The sequence below is a fragment of the Callionymus lyra genome, chromosome 7 (genome assembly GCF_982586985.1).
Source record: "Callionymus lyra chromosome 7, fCalLyr1.hap1.1, whole genome shotgun sequence".
Lineage (NCBI taxonomy): Eukaryota > Metazoa > Chordata > Actinopteri > Syngnathiformes > Callionymidae > Callionymus > Callionymus lyra.
Genome location: NC_141824.1, coordinates 4,846,331 through 4,873,533, shown reverse-complemented (window position 1 = coordinate 4,873,533; position 27,203 = coordinate 4,846,331). Strand labels below are relative to the sequence as shown.

Here is a 27,203-nt window from a genome sequence, read left to right as displayed (position 1 = left end):
TGAAACAACTTAAGGAACTCCAAGAAGCTGCAGGTCCATATGAATGGTCAGAATGGACAAGAAAAGGTGGAACCAAAGACCCCACAGGCTTGTGGAGGTCACATGATGGAAGAATCGTTGCACCTGCCAAGCTTGTCCAACCACTCCTACCAGAAGCGCTTCGAAAGACCCATGAAGGGCAAAGACAGACATTCTTGCGCATAAGTGCCCTGTGGTGGCACCCACATTTAGAAAGCATCTCTAAAATGTTCTGTGAAGAATGCACTACTTGTGGTCAACACAACCCAAAGAAACCATTTAAAACACCAATGGGCTCTTATCCAGTACCTACAGCTTGTTTCCAAGATATTAGTATAGACTATACTGATATGGGAATAGAACAAAGGGTGCAGGGTAAGAGATACATGTTGGTAATGGTAGACAGATTTTCTCGATGGGTGGAAGCTATTCCCACCAGACAAGAAGATGCTAAAACATTGTTAAATGGCTACAAACAGAACTCATCCCCAGATATGGGGTTCCTAGACGCATTCAGTCCGATAATGGAACACATTTCAATAACTCCATGTTGCATGAGATCGAACAAAGCCTAGGGATTACTCACAGTTATGGGTCAGTCTATCATCCTCAATCTCAAGGCCTCGTTGAAAGAGCTAATCAGACACTTAAAGCTAAGATAGCTAAGGTTTGTGCTAGTTCAAAATTGTGTTGACAGGTCGGCCGATGCCTGGTCCGCCCAGAGAGGGAGGTCACGTGCCCTCTCTGGACGTCAGTTTGATTGAAAAATCAAGCTACATGCAAGAACTAACATCTTTGGTTTCGGCTCTCTCTGCACAGGTTTCCAGAGCCCTGGTGAAGGAACCAGCTGAACCAGAACATCGGGTCAAAATAGGTGACTGGGTCAGGGTCAAGGTTCACAAGAGAAAGTGGTCGGACCCCAGGTGGACTGGACCGTTCGAAGTGAAAGAGGTGACATCACACTCGGTCCAGGTCAGAGGTAAATCGGGCGCACCCTGGCACCACCTGACACATTGTGCCCCAGCACCTAACCCAAGTAGAACACTTTCTGAAGTGAGAGCCGATTTGGCAGACTTAGAATCTCCAATTCGAAACGAAAATGAATCCAGACGAAGTCCTGAGGAGATTGATGGGGACACCACCCCCATTGAATGAGGAAGGGGTCCGCCATTATCCCTCATGGAACGATTATTGCATATGTATATGTGTGTATATGTGTGTATATGTATGTGTGTATATGTATATGTGTATATGTATGTGTGTATATGTATATGTGTGTATATGTATATGTGTGTATATGTATGTGTGTACAGTCATACCCAATAACACTGCCCCTGACGGATCTGTTACCAAAGCCCTAAACCAGCCTCAAGGCCCTAGCTGTAGAGCTTAAAGAAGCCTCAGGAATTAATGATCCCTTCTCTGATTGGATGTCTAAAAATTTTGGCAAATGGAAACATTTAATTATGTCTTTAGGAGTTTCTATCGCTGTCTTTCTCGCTATCCTTGTCACATGTGGTTGCTGTTGTATCCCGTGCATCTTAACGATGTCCAGCCGTCTGATCGTCACTGCCATGTCAAAAGAACAGTCTACTGCTCCACCGGGGGGTCTCTTTCCTCTACTCTCTCAGGACTCAGACGGTGATGCTGAAAGCAGTGACATTACTGGCAGAGGGCCGTTCCTCAACATCGACGGAATGGTTGTCATCCCATCTCCGATCGAACGGCAGCCTGTGAATGGTCCTGGGGTTCCAGACCCGGGACCTGCAACCCCTGTATCCATGACCACGGATGGCATTTCATATATTTTTACTCACGTACTTAGCTCTTGTAGTATTTAGTAGGTGTGAAAAGGGGGATATATATATTTATTTTTTTTTGACTCACATACTTAGCGCTGGTAGCATTTATTCACAGATATATATATTTTTTTTGACTCACATACTTAGCGCTGGTAGCATTTATTCACAGATATATATTTTTTGACTCACATACTTAAGCGCTGGTAGCATTTAGTCACACCAAGTAGGTGTGAAAAGGGGGATTTAATGAGTAAAATATATGTGCGGGTCTTAATCATTAAAGGGGATATTCTTTAATTAATTCATACAAATGTGCTATATGTGTTATGCTTATATAACTGCAGTGGTATGCAACATTCTGTTTTTTGGAAAATTACTGAGGTGAACAGACACATGGACATTGTGACTCAGCCCCGACACTGCACCGAAGGATCCGAGGTCAACGCGCGGAACCTCCCTGTTTAATAACCATCGGCATGTCAAGTTGATAACGGCACCCTGGTAACCGTCAGAACTGGACATAACTAGATTTGGGGCCCGGCACGAAGAGACACCGCTGGATCTGACCGTAAGGGGGAGCAACGACGAAGGAGGAACCCAGTGCTCCAACCAGGCCGCGTATCGCTAAACAATGCCCGCCTGCATCTTTGACTTTGATCATTGTTAATCTCTCTTTTCAGGTAGCTTAAGTCTTTTGAACTTCCTACAGAAGAAGATTTTGTTGTTGTGACCACCTTCACCACAGACACCACATACCTCCTCAAGCTCTTCTTTCTTTGTGGTTTTTGTTGAAGCAATCCTTCCGTCATAATTTTTGTCTGAACGATCTGAATTCTCCATCTTCTCCACAGTTCTGAGCTGTTCGAGTCTCTCCAGAATTTCTTCTTGACTTTTCAGGAACTTCAAGAGCATGTCAAAGTGGTTGTCTGATGTGACCTTGTTTCTTGGCTCAAACATGAACATTAACCAGTCCCTTATAATAAAGTCAGGCAACTTGCTTTCAATGGACTTAATTACCAGTGGGTTCTTTATGGCTCCAGGGTTTCCTAACTCTGTAAGATCTGTTAAGGCCTTCTCCACTGACTGTATGAGGTCAGTGACCTTTCTTGGCTGGTTCCCCTTCACATGTGCCATCTTCTCTAGCTCTTCTAGGATTTCCAAAGTGATGGTTAACTTGTTGCCATATCTGTTCTCTAGGACTCTGAAAATGTCATTTGCAGTGGTGTAGGTTGAAAGTCTGAGGTCTTTTGAGATTTCGTCATCCACACTCTCCAACAGTTGAATTTTCTTCACTTCTGTTGATCCGGATGGCTCCCCCTGCTTTTGCAGGCTTTCCCAGTCTTTCTTCCATCTGTGATATTCTCTCTTGCTTCCTTTGAAGATAGGTAGAGTAATTGCCTTGATTCTCACTATTGGTGTGGATGTTGGCGGTTGGGGTGGTAGCTTCACTCCTGTGCCTTGCTCTTTGATTGCCCGTGCAGTGGCAAATTCAGCTTTTCTTAATTCAAGGCTGTAGCAGGATGCCCTTAGCTTCTGGACTCTCCCGTCTAATTCATCCTTTTGGTCCACAGGGATCCATCTCTCCCATGTTGACACTTTTGAGATGGCCTCTTTTATTCTCTTGTCCAAGAGAGTGAGGTGCACTTCATAGCCCTCTACATTGGCACTTTCCACAGGTACATCAGCTGTCATATCATTGGCTTTTTCTGCTTCAAGGATTGCCACAAGAAGTTCACTTTTTCCATACTTCGACCACAGGTTTGTTTGAACAATGTCTCTTATTTCTGCTAACTTTGTTTCGCCTTCTTTTACAGATTTCTCAATGTCTGCCTCTTGCTGTTCATCAAGACATGCTTCTTTCTCCTCAGTCTTGATGTCAGCCTCCAGCCCAATCCTGTAGTCATCATTGGCATCGAGCATCTTTCTGAAACAGTCTGAAAGCTTAGCGAATTCCTCCTTTAACTCCACTTGAAGCATGCTGCTTGCTCCTCTTGAAATGAAGTTGGCTTGTCTGGTGAAGCTGCTTTTTGCAGTGGTCCTCTCCTTTTTGAGTTGCTGGACCGTCAACAGCTTGTTTCTGGATCTGAAACCGTTTATCCTCAGGGCCCGGCTGCTCTGCTTGGTTTACAACTGTCAAGTCCAACGCTTGGTTTAGAACTGTCAAGTTGGTTGGTTTACAACTGTCAGGTCCAAACTCTTGTTCAGGTTCCAAAGGACACAGGGACAACTCAAGTTTTCCAGTCAATCACTTTTATTGTCTTTCGGATTGTTGTTAATTAGGTTGTTAACCTATAAAACCAGATAAACAAACCATTTTAATTATCCATTTCAATTAAACATTCTAAATTAACTTAAACACTGGGGGGGTGTTTCCAGTACAGGAACAGGAAACTAAATATGTCGCACAGTTTCAGCTAATTTGAGAAAACATAACCTGTAATAATGCCCTGCGACAGACTGCCGTCCTGTCCAGGGTGTCCCCTGCCTCTCGCCCTTTGATACTGGGATACGCTCCAGTCTCCCTACGACCCCGGTAACACGGTAGAAAATGACTGAAAAAAACCCTGTAATAATTAAGTTATGCAAACCTTGAGATTTTTATTTTTGTTTGTTTAAACCTTTTACACAGACAAAGAAATGTACTTGAATTAGTCTTTTTTTTCAAATGGGAAAAATATGGTTTTGTTTGTTTATTGTAACAAATAATAATAATAATAATAATAAATAGATTTAAAAATGTTTTTGCAAGAAAAATAATATTTTGCAAAACTTGAAATTAAAATGGAAGATACTTTTTAAATCAACACATATTTTTTACGAAAAGGAATCAATTATTATAAATAATCTGGAGAAAAAAAATAGCAAAAAAAGAAAAAGTATACCAAAAAAACATTTATTTAAAAATGTATGTATAAATATTACTTGTGTAAAATGTAAATATTAAACCAACACTTGAAACAGCAAAGACATTTATATAAATCAAATACATACTTTAAGGCAGACCAGTGCTGTGTCTCAAATCGCATACTAGCGTACTAAAAGTTAGTATTTTTAGTACGTTAGTGTGTCTCAATTCTTAGTATGTGAAATTTAGTGCGCCATGCATACTAAATTGGCGTACTAACACGCCCACAAAACTAGCATGGTTCGATGGACACTAACCATACTAAACAGCCGCCATTTTAGTGACGTTTTAAACGGAAGTTACGTCATATATAAATGCATATATATGCATATACTTAAATGTGTATTTTCAGCAGCAGTAGGAGGATAAACACGTCTTCGCTGCTGATACCAGCTTAAATATCTCGCGATTATTTAGATTCTCATATTTTTTCTTTATTTCTTTTTCCAAAGTTGCAATACGTGCTGCCAGCAGGTGTCGGCGATAGCGTTCAAACAGCTGCTTGAAACATCGTTAAATAGAAGTAGAAGAAGAAGCTGTCATGTGATTTCCGGTTAGTGTGTAGCTTCAGGGTTTGATTTGAGACATACTATCTGCGGAGAATTTGCGTACTAGTTAGTATGCATACTAAACTGATGCATACTAACTTCTAGCATACTAAGATTAGTATGCGATTTGAGACACAGCACTGGGCAAAGTGCGGCCCTTTGATTGTATTTTTGTGGCCCTCGTAATTTCAAAGTATGATCATGTATAAATAGTCTTAATGCATTAACAAATGTATTTTCTATTTATTATTCATTTACATTTTCACATAACACTTATTTTCTTTTTCCCTCCTTTTTGTTTGTAATTTTTTGAGTATATATTAATCCCTCAAACATTTTTTTAAAGTTAATTGAAGAAGTGTTTTGAAAAAAACTCATATACAACAATAAAATTGCAGCTTATTTAGCTTAATAAAAGTCACGGCCTAATGACGAATGTCCTTTTTTCTTAGGGATTTTTCTTGTCTTTCTTTTTGCTACACGGCCCCTCACAACATTCCCAGAATTGAATGTGGCCCTTGAAGAATTTTAATTGCCCACGCCTCGCAGTGATCGCAATAGAATCATATTAATTGTTATCCTTAACTCCACAAATGGGTTGAGAAGCATCTCGTGGTAACATCTTTCACCACCACACGGGCGTAGGAACCTCCTCGTCATCCAACCATTGGTCAATTGTGCCATTAAAAAAGAAAGGTAACCATGGATAAAGGAAAAGGATGTGTTTGAGACTTGTTGGTTTGCTAGGTGGAAAGCAAGAGTGATGGGCTGCAGTAGAGAGCAGGGGTCGGGGGCTTCAGTTGAACACCCTGGTTGGTAATATATGCGCCCCTATTGTGGCGGGTCAATGCACCGTGCGTTAATGGGAGGGAGGAGCCGTTGGGCAGCGATGACAGGCAAACTCTTGGAGCTTCCTTAAACCCGGGAGACTTTCAGCATCGACAGGACATAGTTTTAAGGTGCTTCGAGGATTCTTAACTTTCATTAAGCACAGGGTTTCCATGGAAATACCATAGGTGAGGTAGGCATGCTTTATATCATATTGGGTGACCACGGATGCTGACCAGGAGTTCACTCCTAACAACGCCCATTCTTCAGTAACAGTGTATATAATTATCTTTTATCCTAATTTAAGTAAGTGGTAATTAATCTTCCCTTAGATTATTGTTTGAAACTATCCTTGAAATCTGGGATTATTTCAGGTTAAATATCAGGGGTTTTTGTGCTCTGTGTATAGGGAACGGGGTGTGTTATGGAGGGGAGACCCCCGCCACTAGATTGAAACAGGGTGGAAAGTGAGGGTCCTCTTGCTTACGGGGCCATCGTCTTTGTCGTGGCCCCTCCCTTGTCATAGCGTTGAGAACAAAACCAGAGTTTTCTGTGTGAATAAGATGACGGAGGACAATAGTGGCCTCTGTGGTGACAGAGCTGTAAGAGACAACGTTGGTTTAGGGACGTGTTCTCTGACAGGGAGGGTCACCCTGATGGACTGCCCTTGTATGGTCTACACAAACTAAAAGTTCAAGAGAATTACATTTATTCCTAAACGTCTTCCTAAACAAACACTTTCAATCCCAAGCATGTGAACATTTAAGAGACTTCTTCTTCTACACGCCGGGGAAGATGCGTTGGTGGTTCCTAGGCAACCTGCTTCTTCTGGCTCTACCATGCTGGAGTTTCCTGCCGAACTTCTGGTCTCGAGTGCTGACGCTCTCGTGGGACTCCCGTACACACCAGCACATCACGGAGAAAGCCATTGTCAACGTCACCCTTGAGACTCTGAGAGAATCCGGGGCACAAGAGAATCAGGCAGGTGAACATATTTGGCATTTCCTCTTTTGTTTAAAAAAAAAGTTTAATTACAAGGTGTCCTTCTTAGACCGGACTGGGCCGGGGTTTCTGGAGAGCAGTAGGGGAGGTTGCGAAGTCCAATGCAGCCATGGACTTCCTAAGCTCCACCAGATCTGACCCTGTGTACCACTTTGATTCTGAGCAAGTGGAGAGCGCGATGACGATGCTACGCCAGTTTTGGGCTCACACCCTTTTGTCAGTGCGGGCCAATGAGTACCCTAAAGCCCGCTATAGCTTGGGCCAGCTACTTCACTCTCTGCAGGTAAGAACCAGCAAACTATTCACCACTCATCCAGGAAATGAAGAACATTCTCTCAGGACTTCTACAGCCACAGTAACTGGGTCGAGATGGGCCAACGCTTTATTTACCTACACCTGCTGCATCCCGAGGAGTCGGCTGTTCCCGTCGCTGAAAGTGAGATTGTTTAAATTACGCACGATGTGACCTTTTCCTTTTCTCAAATCACATGTCTGACTCATTGCAGGAGATACTCCCACTTGCATGGAATGTTTCAGTATCACGTGTCGAAACAACCTCCACCCACGATTGACAAACAGGCTACAAAGTTCCAGTCTTCTGACCACTGGTTACTTCGGTTCCTCCTCTCCCAAACCTGCAGGTATGTCAGGCAGAGGAAGTTTTTCTAAGACAAATGGGGTCATCAATCAGTCTCTAAAGACAATTGCTTTCAGGCAAATGTAGTCACGGAGGGGTTATGGACAGTAGTAGATCCAAGGGTGCGAAGGGAGGCATCAACAAGGACAGCACCTCGCCGCTCTTCTCCCCTCATCATTACCTCCACAAGCAAGCCGCCGATCTGGCCGAAGAGGCCACAGCTGCAGTACTGAGGGACCTGAGGGACACAGTTGGACAGAAGAGCTTTCTTAGGTTTGTTTCATCAAGCACGATTGTGTAAGTTCCTTCAGCATCAGTGGTATCGCTCTGTGTTTAGGCTCTTCAGTGTTAAGCAGGTCCCTGCGCTGGTTTTCGTTCTGGACACAACTGGAAGCATGTTTGAAGAGATCACAGCTGCTCGCCTCAGGGCCCTCTCCATCATCAGGAGCCGAGCCAGAGGACCTGAGCAACTGGGTACCTTCCTTCTCGTACCCTTTCATGACCCTGGTCAGTGTTTTCTTACCAAATCTAATAAGCTTAGCGATGACACAAATTCAATAAAACCATTTAAACTGACAGAGGTGGGACCAGTTTACGAAACCGACGACCCTATCCGGTTCATGGAGTACATGGAGGATCTGATGGCTCTGGGAGGCGGGGATGAACCGGAGATGTGTCTTTCTGCCATTCAGGTAAAACCTAAATGTGTTGTATACCCCATAGATCTTCTCACGATGGCTGATTCCTTTCCTCAGCTGGCGCTGACTCACAGTCCGCCCTCGTCGGAGATCTTCGTGTTCACAGACGCGTCCCCTAAAGACGCTCACTTGTTCCAAGTGGTGAAGGCCCTGGCTCTGGACAAGCAGAGCAAGGTAAGACTATCTGCAACCCTCCATTTGGAACGGTCTGTAACTCTAATATAATATTCTTTTGTCCTGCTAGGTGACGTTCCTTTTAACAGAAGACCCCAAATACACCAGAGGGAGGAAGACGAGGCGGAAGAGAGAACTCTCCCCGGATCGTTTCTCTCTCTACTCGTCCCTGTCGGCTGCTTCGGGAGGAATGACCATATTCACCAGCAACTCAGATATCCACAGAGTCTCCAGCATAGTGGAAGACAACACGGCTGCTGATAAGGTTCTTTTTTTAATTCACATGGACGCAAACTTAATCAGTGCCACCCCATAATCTGCATAGTAAGTAATAATTAAGTAATTTGTATATATATTGCGCTTTTCCAGACCAGGGTCACAAAGTGCTTCAATAATCAAAACAATATTCAATAAAGTATATACTTTAAAGATCAAGATAACACTGAACAACACAGAAGTTCCAGAAAATCAAGGAAAAGCCTGAACAAATAAAAACGTCTTAAGGTGTTTCTTGAAAGACTCAGTAGATCCATGAAGCGCAAAGAGAGAGGAAGATCCTTGCAAAGCTTAGGAGCAACCGTCTGGAAGGATTTCTCTCCTCTGGTCCGGAAGTTCAGGAACCATCAGTAGATTCTGATCCACAGACCTCAGAGCCCGAGCTGGGTTGTAAGTCTGGATCAGATCACTGATGGAAGGTCTGACCATGAATAGATCTGAAAGTAAGAACCAGAATTTTAAAGTTGATCCTGAAAGAAACTGGCAGCCAGTGAAGAGTTTTAAGGATCGGAGAAATGTGAGTTCTTCTACTTGAGCAGGTCAGAATTCTCGCTGCATAGTGTCATGTAAAGGTGCGTCCACACCAAATGCATCATTGCGATACTTATATTCTCACATGAGTGGTCACTGGTATCCCAAAATGTTATTCAGCTTTTCCACGGGCTCGTCTAAGCCTCACTCAACTTTGTTTTTGTTGCATTTATACGGGCATGGTCAGTCAAAGCAGATGCTATTTAAGTGCCTGCTTTGCTCTGGTTCCAAGTTAACCCAAAAAAAACGTCAGTGACGTCACTGAAGAGTCAGCAGCACGACTCCTAACACAAGACAAGTTAAAATATATAATAACGAATGCAGGAGTTGTTCCGTAGTTTGTGGAGAGGACCCGAAGTTTCTGGAATCTGTTGGGTTCACCATTGTCTTTCGAGTTTCACAGTGAATTTTATGACCGCACCGCCCACCGTGAATATTTAACAGGGCCGTTGGAAACACCATCTTGGTCAACATCAGAGCCAAGTCATGTCGAGTAGAGTCGAGTAGGGCTGGAACGCTATGGTGGAGAAGCAACCATCCCACATTCGAAGTTCCATACAAAAAGTAGGTTGATCTGCAATGGGGTGGATTTAGGTTCCAATCAAAATGGCGGGTCAGAGAGACACTTCCAGTTGTTGGGAAAAAGTAGCTTCATTTTTGGTCCCTGTATGGGAAGGATTCAATAGTTGGTTCTCTACAGTTGTGTATCTGTTCTTTGGACTCTCTGAGAGACAGTGTGAGCTCGATGTCCAGGATATAACTACTGCAGAAATGTGTTATTTTCTTCCAAAACGGAGAGTTGGAATTTTAAAATAAGTTCTCCATTTCCTCAGGTCACTCTCCTTCATGTGGAGTCTGACGACGAGTCGACATCCTTCCACTCCTTTAGAGTCGACGGTTCAGTCACTGACGTCACCCTTCACATCGCCGGCTTCCTGCAAGAAAGCGTCCTGACCGATCCGTCAGGTAAATGCTGTCGCTTTACATGTTCCCTCTGGACCTGATCCATTGTTACTCCAGGTCAGACTCAGTCACTGCTCGACGCTAAAGGCTCTCTTGCCCACATTGAGCATCTTGAAGGTTTGTATCGGATCCATCTGCTTCTTCCTGTCCAGTCGGGCCAGTGGAGACTGAGAGTCAAGTCTGATGGACACGTCACTTTCAGTGTGATAGGTAACAGATGAGATAGTACAAAAAAATAGTTGTTTTTTTTAATCAAACGTTCTTCATTTGCAGCCGACAGCAGTGTTGATTTCTTGTACTACTTTGCCACGGTAACCAATGACACTCACCCGGGTCTAGCAAGGGTGGAGGGCAGCCCTGTGGCAGGCGAGTCCTTCAAGATAATAATAATAACAGCATTATTATCGTTATTTAATTTCATGTTTCTCAATTATAGGTTCTTCCGCCTTCCTGGTTCTGTCGGTGACCGGTCTGACTCAAGGCACTTCTTTTAGTCATGTGACGTTACTGGGAGCTGAAGGGGGGAGTCTTAAGCAGGTCTTTTTGAACTCCTCGTCGACGGCGTCCACGTCGGTGGAGGAGCTGGTCGGGTGGGTCGAATCCGTCCCGAGGGCGCCCTTCAGCGTTCGACTGTCGGGGCGTGACAGCCGGGGCAACAGGCTGGAGCGGGCGTCCACTGAAATGATACATCCCACTCATGTGCAGATACAGGTTAGTTCACCCGTTGATTCAAAGTTGATTTACCTGAAGGTCTACTCTCTGTGTGGTGCACATCTCTGAGGGTCTTAATATATGATCTTCTTCAGGTGTTGTCTGTCCCTCATCTAGTACCTGGTCACAGCACAGTGGTGGACTTTGAAATCCTGAACCACGGACCTGAAAGACTTTTCAGTCTGACCGCTGATGATGATTGTGGATATTTACACACGAGAGGTCCTCACAGGTACTGACCTGCATACGTTTTTATATACAATTAAGATGAAAATATTCATGCAGTGAATTATTATATTTGATTATTTTTGTTTTGCAAGTACTTGACAATACTACACATATATACTTACTACACTATCACAACACCCGAGTCAAGTACTCCCCAATACTACACATATATCTTTATTACTACAGTATCACAATACCAGAGTCAAGTACTGGACAATAATGCACATATATCCTTGTTACTACACTATCACAACACCAGAGTCAAGTACTGGACAATACTACACATATATTCTTGTTACTACACTATCACAACACCAGAGTCAGGTACTGGACAATACTACACATACATACTTGTTACTAGACTATCACAACACCAGAGTCAAGTACTCGACAATACTACACATATATCTTTATTACTACAGTATCACAACACCAGAGTCAGGTACTCCACAATACTACACATATATCCTTGTTACTACACTATCACAACACCAGAGTCAAGTACTGGACAAAACTACACATATATACTTGTTACTACACTATCACAACACCAGAGTCAAGTACTGGACAATACTACACATATATACTTGTTACTACATTATCACAACACCAGAGTCAAGTACTGGACAATACTATACATATATACTTGTTACTACACTATCACAACACCAGAGTCAAGTACTCGACAGTACTACACATATATCCTTGTAACTACACTATCACAACACCAGAGTCAAGTACTGGACAATACTACACATATATCCTTGTTACTACAGTATCAATATATATCGTATTGTTGACCCTGTACTGTGATAATGTGTCATATCTCAAGATTCTTGTCCATTTTTACATATAACAACTAGCAAGGCATTATGGGTATTTGACAGTCATGCGGCAGAATGATTGCCAGTGGATTGAGATACATGCATGTTATTTATAAAAAAGCTATATTACAATATCAAATATTAATTCACGTCCACCAGGTTCTCTGTCGGGGAACACGAGCGGTTCCTCAGCCAGGTGGGGCTCCACACTCCAGCTGCTTCAAGAGCAGGTTCCACCGTCACCCTCACCCTGACCGTCAACGCTCTCGACTCTGCGGACGCTAACTACGCCGTGGTCTACCTGACCGTGGTCCCCCCGGATCCCGACACCTTCCCTCCGTCCTGCACCGCCGCCCGGCTGGACTCCACCTGCTCCTCCTCCTGCTCCTCCACCTGCTCCTCCTCCTGCACCAACTCCACATGGAGCGTGTCCATCGCTGTGGCAGACAGGGGGCGCTCTGGTCTGGCCGCCCTGCAGCTCCACAAGGGCGAAGGCGTGCTAACCCGTCCGTCCACGGAAGAGGAGGCCCGGGAGACCCGACTGGAGAGAGGAGACCCGCCCTGGAACGTCTCCGAGTGGGGTTCTTCTTCTGGGCCCCTGTGGCTGGTCTACACGTCCGGCTGCTGCTCCGCCCGGGCCGAGCTGCTGGTCTGGGACTCCGCCGGGAACATGAGGCGCTGCCACCTGACCTCGGGTCAGGAGACGCAGCTGAGGGACAGAGAGACGGACACGAGTGGAGCTGGACCCACCAGAACCAGCACAGGACTCCTGTTTATAATCCTGTTACTTTTCAATTCTCTCTCGTCTTCTAATGTTTTGGTTTGTTTTATTGATCGTTAAACCTCGATCAGGATCTTTCAAAACAAATTGGCAAACACCTTAAAATGAAATTCTGGACTGACTGGCATCCTGTCCAGGGTGTCCCCTGCCTCTCGCCCTATCATACTGGGGTAGGCTCCAGTCTCCCCGCGACCACAACCCCCGGGATAAAGCGGTAGAAAATGAACTACAAACTCTGGAATACAATTACAAACTGCAAGAAATGTAGAGATCATTTATAGAATTAAAATAGGTTAAAAAAATATCTACCAAACAAAATTTCAGTCTGGAAAAATCTTTTAAAAATCTGGATCCCATGTCAAACTCATGGCCCGGGGGCAAAATCTGGTCCACAGAGTCAAGTTATGGGGACCATTCGGTGAGCTCAATATAACACGATTATTCTCTATTTGTCGACCTATAATTATGTCTGTGTTTAAGATAAACTGTGCAACATATCTTTAATTCAATCAAATCAGTTGTATTGGTTTATGTGTATAAAAGGGAATCAAAATTATGTTATAAAAAGTAATAATTGACCATGAAAAATAAAGATAACATGTGTTTTATTTGTATTAATTATAGATTAAATAAAGACTACGATTAACAGTAAAACAGAGGTTGAAGAAAAGGAATTTGAAAATCATTGTTAAAGACAGTTTGGTAAATATGAAATAATAGTAACAGACTGGTTTAATGTCTGCATTATTTGTACGAACCGGCCTTCAAATAAAACAAATATAAAAGGTTTTTAGTGCATGAATATAAATGTCACCATAACGTTTCTCAACAAGATATAGTGTTTTTGTTTCACTCTTTTTCACTGTTTATTTTTTGGAGTACACTTCACTGAAATAGTATTTTGACACGTCAAGAGTCACTTGCTAATATGACTGGAGAACATCTTCTTTTTTTCAAAATAAAACATCTTCAAGACAATAATGATCGATTCAACAGAAATAAAATCATGTATTTTCTCTTTTATGTTATATTATTTGAACGTATAAACCTGTTGTCATTCCCAAAACATCATCATCGTTTTTAAAATTGTTCAGAGAACAAGAAACAACCTGGACTTCATTTCCCCAGTCGAGTCATCGTCACTTCCTGAACGTTAGGAATATTTTTACATTAGAAACAACTCGATCAAGCTTCTCTTTAATGTTGTTGTATATATGAATATGTAGCCCATGTATGGGGACCGTGAGTGCCAAGAAAGGCGCCTTTAAATAAAATGTATTATTATTATTTTAAAGTAACAACAAAATTGCTCAAAACGTCCTCTGACTCCCTTCACTCTGATTTGTATGTTAACAGTGTTCTGCTCATGAATATAAAATAAAGATGTAATGGCGCCATCGTGTGGTGAAATTGGAATGTGCCCGTTGGAAACATTTATTATCCAAGGTCCAGGGCCAAATCATTTCTTGTGACCCTTCGGATGGTTGTAGATGAACGTTCATGTCGATATAGTGACATACTCTGCAGCCGCTCTAGTAGAAGAACTCACATTTCTCCTTAAAACTCTTCACTGGCTTCCAGTTTCTTTCAGGATCATTTTAAAATTCTGGTTCTTACTTTCAGATCTATTCATGGTCAGACCTTCCATCAGTGATCTGATCCAGACTTACACCCCAGCTCGGGCTCTGAGGTCTGTGGATCAGAATCTACTGATGGTTCCTGAACTTCCAGACCAGAGGAGAGAAATCCTTCCAGACTGTTGCTCCTAAGCTTTGGAACCATCTCTGTGTTTGATGATCTACTGACTCCTTCAAGAAACATCTGTGTTTGATGATCTACTGACTCCTTCAAGAAACATCTGTGTTTGATGATCTACTGACTCCTTCAAGAAACATCTGTGTTTGATGATCTACTGACTCCTACAAGAAACATCTGTGTTTGGTGATCTACTGACTCCTTCAAGAAACATCTGTGTTTGATGATCTACTGACTCCTTCAAGAAACATCTGTGTTTGATGATCTACTGACTCCTACAAGAAACATCTGTGTTTGATGATCTACTGACTCCTTCAAGAAACATCTGTGTTTGATGATCTACTGACTCCTTCAAGAAACATCTGTGTTTGATGATCTACTGACTCCTTCAAGAAACATCTCAAGACACTTTTATTTGAGCTTTTCCTTAATTTTCTGAGACTCCTTTGTCGGTCTCAGTGTTATCTTGATCTTTTAAGTATATATTTTATTGACTATTATTTTAATTGTTTAAGCGCTTTGTGCGTCCTGGTCTGGAAACAGGCGCTCAACAAATATTACTTACTTCCATATGAAGACGCCAGTGTTTAAGATAAGATACGATATGATGGACGTCGACAATCAAGTCAAACTGGACCTGGAAGATAATTTATATAAATATATAAACTACATAAGAATGACAAGAAAAAAAGGTCAAAATGAACTTGGACTGAGTCATTGAGGCGTAGATGATTGACGTCACTGACAGCAACAGTTGCTCATTACACGTCGCAGATGCGTCTCGACGCACAAACTCTGAGGACGTGGAGAGAAGCGACCTCAGGATGTGGAGGAACTTGTGCGGCTCCGCCGAGGGGAAGCCCGAGGAGCGAGGCCAGTGGGGCAGCAAGGTGGAGTTCCTCCTGGCCGTGGCGGGGAACGTGGTGGGTCTGGGCAACGTGTGGAGGTTTCCTTACCTGTGCTACAAGAACGGAGGAGGTGAGCAGGATCACCTGAGACGAGTCCGGGAAGAGTTCAAAACCACCAGGATGTTGTGTTCAGGTGCGTTCCTGGTGCCGTACATGGTGTTCGTGGTGACGTGCGGGGTCCCCCTGTTCCTGCTGGAGACCACCATCGGACAGTACTCCCAGGAGGGCGGGGTCACCTGCTGGAAGAAGCTGTGTCCGCTGTCAGAAGGTACGTGAGGAACCAGGGATTCTGCTGACTCATGGTCAACCAGAACTACTCGATCCAAGATTATTTGTGGAGGAACATCTCCTCGAGAAGTTTGTGTCAACTAGTATTTATTCCATCAGAGGTTCAAACTAAAATACAAAGTCAAATACACATATTTTAAAGTCACATTTGATGTTGATATTGCAAATATATTAATATTTACTTACAGGTCCGAATGGTCTGAATGGGCGGATCTGTTGAGTGGAGTCCCTCAAGGTTCTGTTCTGGGTCCTTTATTCGCTACAACTCCTGTGTTGTTCTCGGTGTTATCTTAGGTTAGGTTAGGTAGAATTTATTTACTTTATTGATGAAATTGTTCTTTTTCCAATTAGCCACAGCAAATACAGCAATTTTTATAAAAATAAAAAAATAAAAAAAATAAAAAAAGAACAAGAACAAAGAGAAATAAAGAACAAGATAATACAATCTAAGTCTAAAGATAAAGAACATACATCTTGATCTTTTAAGTATATATTTTATTGAATATTGTTTTGATCGTTTAAGCGCTTTGTGACCCTGGTCTAGAAAAGCGCTATATAAATATAAATTACTTACTTACTTACATTAAATTACACTCAAGCGTGCTCATCATATTCAAGTATCTGGAGGAATATTTAATGTAATACTTCAAAGACGCCCTAGAGAAAAAGTAGGAGGTATTTGGCACCGAGTATTTAAAAAAACAACATAACATTGAGGATGGTAACGAGTAAATGGAGTAGATCATGAAGAGGCTGTTTAAAAACTAATAAAAGAAAATACTCTTCACAAAAGGAAGGATGATGTTCATCGTTCATCGTCGAGGTCGAATCCCACGTAAAGTTTGGACGTTAACAGGAAGTAGGTGCAAAAAAAGACAGGAAGTAAAACATAGCGAAATGACGAAAGTCACAAAATACTTCTTTATTCAAATGAACAAGTACGAGTTATTCTTACATTTGAAGTGAGAAATTAAAAATGTTGTATAGCAAGTGAACATTGTGTTATGTTATTATGTTAATATAATACTTCCTCAAATGGTAAAGAGCAGCAGTTACACATTAAATACACACAGACACATTAACACACACCTCCAATGATTAGACTGTGACAGTGACCCCTGTGACCTCTGACCCGCATTCCTTTCTCAGTCCAAGACTAAGTGAGATCCTCCAGTGTCATGAAAGTCCTTGACACTCGGATCTGCTCCCTCAGGGATCGGCTACGGGGGTCTGTTGATCCTCTTCTACAGCTGCATGACCTACATCGTCATCCTGGCCTGGTCTCTGCTCTACCTGGTCTTCTCCTTCAGCGCCCGGCTGCCCTGGACCGGCTGCGACAACCCCTGGAACACGGGTGGGATCTGAGTCCTGATCTGAGTCCTGATCTGAGTCCTGATCTCAGGCGGGAAACTTAAGTCACCAGATGAACGTCAGATAAAAAAAAACATTTTTTCACCAGTTTATAAGTTTATTCTGAGAGTAAACTTGAGTCTTGATGTGTCAAAGAGTCTAATGCTGTTCATTATTATTATTATTATTATTATTATTATTAATTAAAAATAACATCTTTTATCAAAACAAAACACCTTTAATACTGTTAATAAAAATAACTAAATAAATCGTTTACCTTTGAACATTCACTAGATGGCGCTGTCGTTCTATCAGCCTTTTAAAAAGACTATTAAAATGAGTTTGCGTTTTTAATGTAGATGATGGACAAACTAAATAGAAAACGATAGATTATAACAGAATACTTTTTTAATTTTTTTAATTTCAGTCAAAAACTGTACTTTTCAAAAGAATGGCGTCGGTTAAAAGAACACAAGCATCAAGTTCATGCTAAATAAAAATATGTTTTGCATGACAAAGAAAATGTTAGTTCACAGTAATTTAAAAAAGAGAAAACATTCAATTTAAAAGAAGTAAATTGGAAAAAAAAAAGGTAATTATTACCGTTTTTTTATAGTGTAACACATTAACTCACTTTCACTTGCTTTGCAGACCAATAACATCTATAAATAATGTAATATACACTCAAATCACACAAAAAAACATTTAAACAGTCCAGGAAGTCTAGCACTGATAACTAATTATTTACTAACATTTAGTTGGTACTTTGTTTCTAAGAAATGATCCGATCTTTGTGAGGATATTTGGAAGTATTTTACGTACTAATATGATTCTTACAAAACATGTTAAACAACAAGCATAATGCTTGACCAATCACAGCAGAGTGGGTGTGGTTATGGTCAACAATATTTCAGTGGGAGGAGCTTAAGATCATTTTCTAATGTCAATATTTAAATGAAAATAGAGTTTTGTACAAACACACACTGATGATACAATAGAGTCACACATCACAACAACACACACACTGATGATACAATAGAGTCACACATCACAACAAAACACACACACACTGCGTCACACATCACAACAACACACACGCTGATGATACGATAGAGTCACACATCACGACAACACACACACTGATGATACAATAGAGTCACAGATCACAACAACACACACTGATGATACAATAGAGTCACACATCACAACAACACACACACTGATGATACAATAGAGTCACAGATCACAACAACACACACTGATGATACAATAGAGTCACAGATCACAACAACACACACACTGATGATACAATAGAGTCACATATCACAACAACACACACTGATGATACAATAGAGTCACAGATCACAACAACACACACACACTGATGATACAATAGAGTCACACATCACAACAACACACACACTGATGATACAATAGAGTCACATATCACAACAACACACACACTGATGATACAATAGAGTCACACATCACAACAACACACACACACTGGTGATACAATAGAGTCACAGATCAAAACAACACACACACTGATGATACAATAGAGTCACACATCACAACAACACACACACTGATGATACAATAGAGTCACACGTCATAACAACACACACACTGATGATACAATAGAGTCACACATCACAACAACACACACACTGATGATACAATAGAGTCACACGTCATAACAACACACACACACTGATGATACAATAGAGTCACACATCACAGCAACACACACACTGATTATACAATAGAGTCACACAACAACAAACACACACTGATTATACAATAGAGTCACACATCACAACAACACACACACTGATGATACAATAGAGTCACACATCACAACAACACACACTGATGATACAATAGAGTCACACATCACAACAACACACACTGATGATACAATAAAGTCACACATCATAACAAATACACACACTGATGATACAATAGAGTCACACATCACAACAACACACACACACTGGTGATACAATAGAGTAACACATCACAACAACACACACACTGATGATACAATAGAGTCACACATCACAACAACACACACACACTGATGATACAATATAGTCACACATCAGAACAACACACACTGATGATACAATAGAGTCACACATCACAACAACACACACTGATGATACAATAGAGTCACACATCACAACAACACAGACACACTGATGATACAATAGAGTCACACATCACAACAAAACACACACACACTGGTGATACAATAGAGTCACACATCCCAACAACACACACGCTGATGATACAATAGAGTCACACATCCCGACAACACACACACTGATGATACAATAACACAACAACACACACGCTGATGATACAATAGTCACACATCCCGACAACACACACACTGATGATACAATAGAGTCACACATCACAACAACACACACTGATGATACAATAGAGTCACACATCACAACAACACAGACACACTGATGATACAATAGAGTCACACATCATAACAAATACACACACTGATGATACAATAGAGTCACACATCACAACAACACACACACACTGGTGATACAATAGAGTCACACATCACAACAACAGACTCACACTGGTGATACAATAGAGTCACACATCACAACAAAACACACACACACTGGTGATACAATAGAGTCACACATCACAACAACACACACGCTGATGATACAATAGAGTCACACATCCCGACAACACACACACTGATGATACAATAACACAACAACACACACGCTGATGATACAATAGAGTCACACATCCCGACAACACACACACTGATGATACAATAGAGTCACAGATCACAACAACACACACACTGATGATACAATAGAGTCACACGTCATAACAGCACACACACTGATGATACAATAGAGTCACAGATCACGACAACACACACACTGATGATACAATAGAGTCACACATCACAACAACACACACACTGATGATACAATAGAGTCACAGATCACAACAACACACACACTGATGATACAATAGAGTCACACACACTTGAGCTATTATATCTCTAACCTTTTACATTATTTGTGTTTCTGTTCATTTGTGTTTGTGATGTTAAACTATCGTCTCTTTTATCGACAGAGAATTGTGTCGATTTCTCATCTGTGAACGAGTCGCTGAGAGACGGAACCAACGGAACCAACCGAACCTCTGCTGCCACTGAGTTCTGGGAGTGAGTCACCAAAGGTTTGTTTTTTAACGTGGTTCCACGAAAACAAGTTGTTCTTGTCGAGCAGACGGCGGGTTCTGAACATCTCCGGTGGCATCGAGGAGGTCGGGAGCGTCCGGTGGGAGATTCTTCTCTGCCTCACTCTGATGTGGATCATCTGCTACTTCTGCGTCTGGAAAGGCGTCAAGTCCACGGGAAAGGTCTGATTCCATCTCGTGTTCCTCCACCTGGAAGTGTATTGATAACCCGGGGGTCGTTCAGGTCGTGTACTTCACGGCCACCTTCCCGTACGTGACGCTGGTCGTGCTCCTGATCCGAGGACTCTCCCTCCCCGGGGCCATGCAAGGGGTCTGGTACTACCTCCTGCCCGAGCCCTCCAGACTCCTGGACCCCCAGGTGTGGATGGAGGCGGTGGCGCAGATCTTCTTCTCGTACAGCGTGGGCGTGGGCTCCCTGATCGTCCTGGGGAGCTACAACCCTCGCCACAACAACTGCTACAAGTACCGGCGCCGCCGCGACGTGACGAACCGGGTTCTGGGTCTTACCCTCTTGTTCCAGGGACTGTCTGTGGCTGTGCCTGCTGAACAGCGGCACCAGTGTGGTCGCCGGGTTCGCCGTCTTCTCCGTGCTCGGGTTCATGGCCCACGAGCAAGGCGTCCCCATAGAGGAGGTGGCAGAGTCCGGTGAGAACGAGTCCGCGGGTGATGTTTGGGGTGACGGTGCTGTGGGGGTGAGGACCTCTGACACCCTCTGGGTCTGGTCAGGTCTTCAGTTCTAACGGTGGCCCAGTGGTCAGAGCGGTCGCCTCACAGTAAGAAGGTTGCTGGTTCCCTTCCAGCTGTGGACGGAGGCGACTTGTGACTTTTCTGTCTTGAGTCTGTATGTTCTCCCCATGTTGAGTGGGTTTACTCCGGGCACTCCGGTTTCCTCCCACAGTCCAAAATCCTACAATGGTTGATGGAGAATTTTGTGAAGTTATCAATAGGTATGAGTGTGTGTGTGAATGTTTGTCTTTCTTTGTGTGTGTCCTGAGAAAGACTGGCGTCCTGTCCAGGGTGTCCCCTGCCTCTGGCCCTATGACACTGGGATAACCTCCGCCCCCCCTAAGGGATTAAGCTGCAGAAAATGGATGGATGTTCGGACAAAAATAGCCCAGATGTTGTGTTGTCTCTGGGTCAAGGTGACCCAAAGGCCCATAACCAAATGTGTTTGTGGTATCCCTTGTGTTATCTCTGGGTCAAGGTACATAACCAAATGTGTTTGTGGTATCCCTTGTGTTTTCACTGGGTCAAGACAACACAAATGTGTTTGTGGTATCCCATGGGTTGTCCAAGGTACATAACCAAATGTGTTTGTGGTATCCCTTGTGTTTTCACTGGGTCAAGAAAACACAAATGTGTTTGTGGTATCCCTTGGGTTGTCTCTGGGTCAAGACAACACTAATGTGTTTGTGGTATCCCTTGTGTTATCTCAGGGTCAAGGTGCATAACCAAATGTGTTTGTGGTATCCCTTGTGTTTTCACTGGGTCAAGAAAACACAAATGTGTTTGTGGTATCCCTTGGGTTGTCCAAGGCCCACAACCAAATGTGTTTGTGGTATCCCTTGGGTTGTCTCTGGGTCAAGACAACACCAAATGTGTTTGTGGTATCCCTTGTGTTTTCACTGGGTCAAGACAACACAAATGTGTTTGTGGTATCCCTTGGGTTGTCCAAGGTACATAACCAAATGTGTTTGTGGTATCCCTTGTGTTTTCACTGGGTCAAGAAAACACAAATGTGTTTGTGGTATCCCTTGGGTTGTCTCTGGGTCAAGACAACACTAATGTGTTTGTGGTATCCCTTGTGTTATCTCAGGGTCAAGGTGCATAACCAAATGTGTTTGTGGTATCCCTTGTGTTTTCACTGGGTCAAGACAACACAAATGTGTTTGTGGTATCCCTTGGGTTGTCCAAGGCCCACAACCAAATGTGTTTGTGGTATCCCTTGGGTTGTCTCTGGGTCAAGACAACACTAATGTGTTTGTGGTATCCCTTGTGTTATCTCAGGGTCAAGGTACATAACCAAATGTGTTTGTGGTATCCCTTGTGTTATCTCAGGGTTAAGGTACATAACCAAATGTGTTTGTGGTATCCCTTGTGTTATCTCAGGGTTAAGGTACATAACCAAATGTGTTTGTGGTATCCCTTGTGTTATCTCAGGGTTAAGGTACATAACCAAATGTGTTTGTGGTATCCCTTGTGTTTTCACTGGTTCAAGACAACACAAATGTGTTTGTGGTATCCCTTGGGTTGTCCAAGGTACATAATCAAATGTGTTTGTAGTATCCCTTGTGTTGTCTCTGGGTCAAGGTGAAACCTGGTTCTTATGTCTTCTTCTCCAAAAACCCGCCCGAGCAGGTCCGGGTCTGGCCTTCATAGCCTACCCTCAGGCCGTGGCCATGATGCCGCTGCCTCAGCTCTGGTCCGTCTGCTTCTTCATCATGCTGATCCTGCTGGGCCTGGACACACAGGTGAGTCGTCCAAGGTCGTCCTCGAGACAGAGTCACGTCAGGTGTCGCTCTCTGGACAGTTCGTGGCCATGGAGGTGGTGGTGACCTCCGTCATCGACGTGTTCCCCTCGGCGCTGCGACGGCCGGGTCGGCGAGAGCGCTTCCTCTTCCTGTTCTGTGTCACGTGCTTCCTGCTGCAGCTGCTCATGGTCACGCAGGTCAGAGCCAAGAGGTGAAGGTTTGTCACGACCTTGAACTCTCTGGTGTTCCTCAGGGCGGGATGTATGTGTTCCAGCTCTTCGACTACTACGCCTGTAACGGCGCCTGCATCCTCTTCCTGTGCGTCTTCGAGTGTTTGGCCATGGGCTGGATATTTGGTACGTGTGGTCGTTACCGTGGTGATGGATTCACGGTGTCTTTACCTTCAAAAGGCCACTAGATGGCGCTCTATGAACGGTACTAACTGAAACAAATCAAGCAAAATTTTGAAGCAAATGTTCAAGAAATATCAGAAATATTTTTACAAAATCATCTACAATCTCGTGAACACATTTACAAAATCTGAAAAAACCACAAACTATTACAAACGATTAAACGAAACTAATGAATAAAAAATCTTAAAAATAAAAAATCTTTAAAAAATGTATTTATAAACTTGGTAAAACATTAATGTAATCTTGAAACACATTTACAAACTTTACAAACATGCATTTACATACTTTGAAGCAAATTTCGGAAATATTCAAATAGAAAAAATTAAAAAAAAAAACATTAACCAAATTTACATATAAAAAAATATATTTACAAACAAATTACTAAACAAATCACAAACACAGGGAACAAAGTTTAAATCCCGAAAGCAAATTAAAAAAAAATCGAAAAAACTAAAATATGTTTATATATTTACAAATTTACGAAATCTTAAAACAATAAAATGTATAAACGTAGAAAAATGTTAAAATAAATGTACGAACTCTGAATCAAATTAAAAATCTATAAAGAAAATGAACGTATTTTGTAAATAATTAACAAACATTTAAACCAAATTTTAGATTTTTTAATCTTTTTTTTTACTTATTATTTATACAACCTTCTAAATTTTAAAAATATATTGAGATATTCTGAAACAAGTTTACAAACAAACAACACATTTTAAATCTATCAAGTCTAAAATAAAACAAACAAAGGTTTACTTTTACAAGTTTGCAACTCAGAAAACAAATGTGTTTGTGGTATCCCATGTGTTATCTCTGGGTCAAGGTGACCCAAAGAGTATTTTTTACTAAATATTTATACAACCTTATAAATTCATACATATTTATATACTCTGAAACAAGTTTACAAACTCACAAAACACATTTTTAAGTCGAAAATCCATTTACAAATTTACAAACTTTGAAAATCTTTCTTTTATTTTTAATGCAAAATCTTATGCAAACAAACTCTAAAATATATTAACAAACATTGTAACACATTTATAAAATCTTGGGACAAATTTGCAAACTCTATATATCGACATCATCTGAAACTTTACAATTTTTACAAACGTTTTAACCAAATGAGTGAATTTAAATATTTACAAAATATTAAAATCAAATAACAAAATCAAAAAAAATGAACAAACAACAATAATAAACTTTGCAAAAATAATTTCGAAAATCTCACATCTTTTGAGAACATCTTGAACTTTACAAAATCTAATTATACTATTTAAAAAAATAATGTTTAAACAAACAATTATCATCATTTTGTATTGAATTTGATTTAGAAATAGTTACAAACGTGGTTCACTTGTTGTAAAGAAACATTTCAAATGTGTCGTTGGATGAAGTTAAACTTTTCAAAAACACGTTCTATCAGGAGCTGACGAGATCTTCAGGATCATCAGAGACATGACGGGCGTCAGAGCCAACACCTACTTCAAGATCTGCTGGCTCTACGTCACACCCCTGGTCTCGCTGGTGAGTCGGACCCTCGACCGAACCAGAACCATGAACCAGAACCATGAACCAAGTGTGTGTTGGTCAGGGATCCTTCATCTGTTCCTTGGTCAAGTACCAGCCGCTCACCTTCAACCGCTGGTACGTGTACCCGGACTGGGCCTACGTCCTCGGCTGGATCTCCGCGCTCTCCTCCATCCTGCTGGTGCCGGGCTGGGCTCTGTTCAGGCTCGGGACCGGGACCGGATCGCTCGGAGAGGTGAACTAGAAAGTGTTGCTGATACACTTGAAAAGAGTCGAGCCTCTAGTGGACGTTCAATGAACTACAACTAAAGCGTTCAAATATAAATGAGTAACTTTGAGCTGATTTTAATTTAGTGACAAATGATTTAAACATTATATATTTGTAGATATGAAATAGGGAGATTAAATTTGTAAATATTACTTTAACTACAAGTTTAATGTCGTTTATATTCAATGTATACTTAAATAAATTAAGAAATTTAAGAGATAAAGTTTTTAATTCATGCCAGTCATAAATATATTTATTATATTCTTGCATTGCTTTAATCTAAAATGATCAATAATAATGTTCAATAATCTCATTAAAAACCGTGAAAGATAAGATTTTGTTAATTACATAAATACTAAAGTAGTTTGTCGTCTGATAAAAGTGTTGTAATGATATTTTTGATTGAACATGATTTAATCCACGAGTCTCTGTTCGTCAGCGGCTCCGTCATCTGTGTCGACCAGAACCTTCAGAACCAGAACCAGAGAACCATCGACTGGAAGACATGACTGAAGATTCTTGAAACTCACTTTGGTGTCGCTTCACTTCGAGACGTTTGCTTTTATGTCCACAGTTTCAAGAAGTCGTTTCAAATTAAATATATTGTCAACAGTTACGACTTCATGTCTTTTACCTCGAATTCTTATGTCACCGAAGGAGCGACATTTCATGACCTTGGAAGAAAAACAAAAAAAGCTTTAAGTTATATTTGATTTACGTCATGTTTTAAGTTACATTTTTCAAAAATCATGTTACAAGTATTCATTTTTTTAATCCAGTTTAAGGTTTTCTTTTTTTTTTTTCTTCAAGTTGAATCTTTTCCTCGTTGGTTCAAGTTATATATTCTTTCTCTCGTGTTTTAAGGTAAAAAAATATCCCGTCTTGATTAAAGTTAGAAAAAAAATGTAAGCACTGTTTAAATTCATGCTTTTCTTTTGTCCCGTTTTAATTTATCATTTAATTCCAACTTTTTTCACGCCTGTTTAAGATTTTTTTACGCACATTTTTTTTCTGTCCTGTTTCAAGTTAAACCCTTTTTTCTACCATTTTTTAAGATAAAGAAATAATTTAAACTTAAATTGATATTTTTTTTTTTAAATCATGTTACAACTATTTTTTTCTTTCCCTCTGAATTTTTATTGTTCAATCCTGCAGTTTGTTTAACTTTTCTAGCCCGTTTAGTTGTATTTTTTCTCTTTTGTTTAAGGCTAAACTTTATCTTAGATTAGATAAACTTTATTAATCCCTCTTAAGATCTCCTTCAGGAAATTGGGTTTTCAGTTCACAGCAGACGATAGTTTCATAAATACAAGAACAAAGGGCAAATAAAAGAACAAAGTTGTATTTTTTCTCTCTTGTTTAAGGCTAAACTTTATCTTAGATTAGATAAACTTTATTAATCCCTCTTAAGATCTCCTTCAGGAAATTGGGTTTTCAGTTCACAGCAGACGATAGTTTCATAAATACAAGAACAAAGGGCAAATAAAAGAACAAAGTTGTATTTTTTCTCTCCTGTTTAAGGCTAAACTTTATCTTAGATTAGATAAACTTTATTAATCCCTCTTAAGATCTCCTTCAGGAAATTGGGTTTTCAGTTCACAGCAGACGATAGTTTCATAAATACAAGAACAAAGGGCAAATAAAAGAACAAAGTTGTATTTTTTCTCTCCTGTTTAAGGCTAAACTTTATCTTAGATTAGATAAACTTTATTAATCCCTCTTAAGATCTCCTTCAGGAAATTGGGTTTTCAGTTCACAGCAGACCATAGTTTCATAAATACAAGAACAAAGGGCAAATAAAAGAACAAAGTTGTATTTTTTCTCTCCTGTTTAAGGCTAAACTTTATCTTAGATTAGATAAACTTTATTAATCCCTCTTAAGATCTCCTTCAGGAAATTGGGTTTTCAGTTCACAGCAGACGATAGTTTCATAAATACAAGAACAAAGCGCAAATAAAAGAACAAAGTTGTATTTTTTCTCTCCTGTTTAAGGCTAAACTTTATCTTAGATTAGATAAACTTTATTAATCCCTCTTAAG

At 41.1% G+C, this 27,203-nt stretch overlaps 2 protein-coding genes across 2 annotated transcripts; both read left to right on the top strand.

Moving 5' to 3' along the window:
- Nucleotides 1-6,896: 6,896 nt before the first annotated feature.
- Nucleotides 6,897-15,677, top strand: vwa7 (von Willebrand factor A domain containing 7). Its single transcript, XM_087796087.1, has 17 exons — nt 6,897-7,082; nt 7,153-7,386; nt 7,443-7,539; nt 7,610-7,744; nt 7,818-8,013; nt 8,078-8,247; nt 8,320-8,432; nt 8,496-8,612; nt 8,683-8,877; nt 10,253-10,385; nt 10,440-10,592; nt 10,656-10,748; nt 10,819-11,093; nt 11,189-11,325; nt 12,305-12,879; nt 15,456-15,604; nt 15,660-15,677. Exons 1-17 carry the CDS (start codon nt 6,897-6,899, stop codon nt 15,675-15,677), a joined length of 2,976 nt encoding a protein of 991 aa, XP_087652213.1.
- Nucleotides 15,535-25,710, top strand: LOC148074674 (sodium- and chloride-dependent GABA transporter 2-like). The gene is made up of 13 exons (XM_087796238.1): nt 15,535-15,659; nt 15,723-15,857; nt 17,091-17,231; nt 20,357-20,447; nt 20,512-20,644; nt 20,706-20,944; nt 21,003-21,127; nt 22,841-22,953; nt 23,013-23,150; nt 23,207-23,309; nt 24,793-24,893; nt 24,961-25,131; nt 25,604-25,710. Exons 2-13 carry the CDS (start codon nt 15,743-15,745, stop codon nt 25,685-25,687), a joined length of 1,554 nt encoding a protein of 517 aa, XP_087652364.1. The 5' UTR covers nt 15,535-15,659; nt 15,723-15,742; the 3' UTR covers nt 25,688-25,710.
- Nucleotides 25,711-27,203: the final 1,493 nt, after the last annotated feature.

What these genes read in the sequence shown, in the direction of transcription:
- vwa7 (XM_087796087.1), top strand. Translation starts at nt 6,897, where the DNA reads ATGCGTTGGTGGTTCCTAGGCAACCTGCTTCTTCTGGCTCTACCATGC. An exon ending in GGCTGTTCCCGTCGCTGAAA is followed by an intron (nt 7,540 to 7,609) that starts GTGAGATTGTTT and finishes GACTCATTGCAG; the next exon opens with GAGATACTCCCACTTGCATG. An exon ending in ACAACACGGCTGCTGATAAG is followed by an intron (nt 8,878 to 10,252) that starts GTTCTTTTTTTA and finishes CCATTTCCTCAG; the next exon opens with GTCACTCTCCTTCATGTGGA.
- LOC148074674 (XM_087796238.1), top strand. Translation starts at nt 15,743, where the DNA reads ATGGTGTTCGTGGTGACGTGCGGGGTCCCCCTGTTCCTGCTGGAGACC. An exon ending in CGACAACCCCTGGAACACGG is followed by an intron (nt 17,232 to 20,356) that starts GTGGGATCTGAG and finishes TTTTATCGACAG; the next exon opens with AGAATTGTGTCGATTTCTCA. An exon ending in AGCTGCTCATGGTCACGCAG is followed by an intron (nt 23,151 to 23,206) that starts GTCAGAGCCAAG and finishes GGTGTTCCTCAG; the next exon opens with GGCGGGATGTATGTGTTCCA.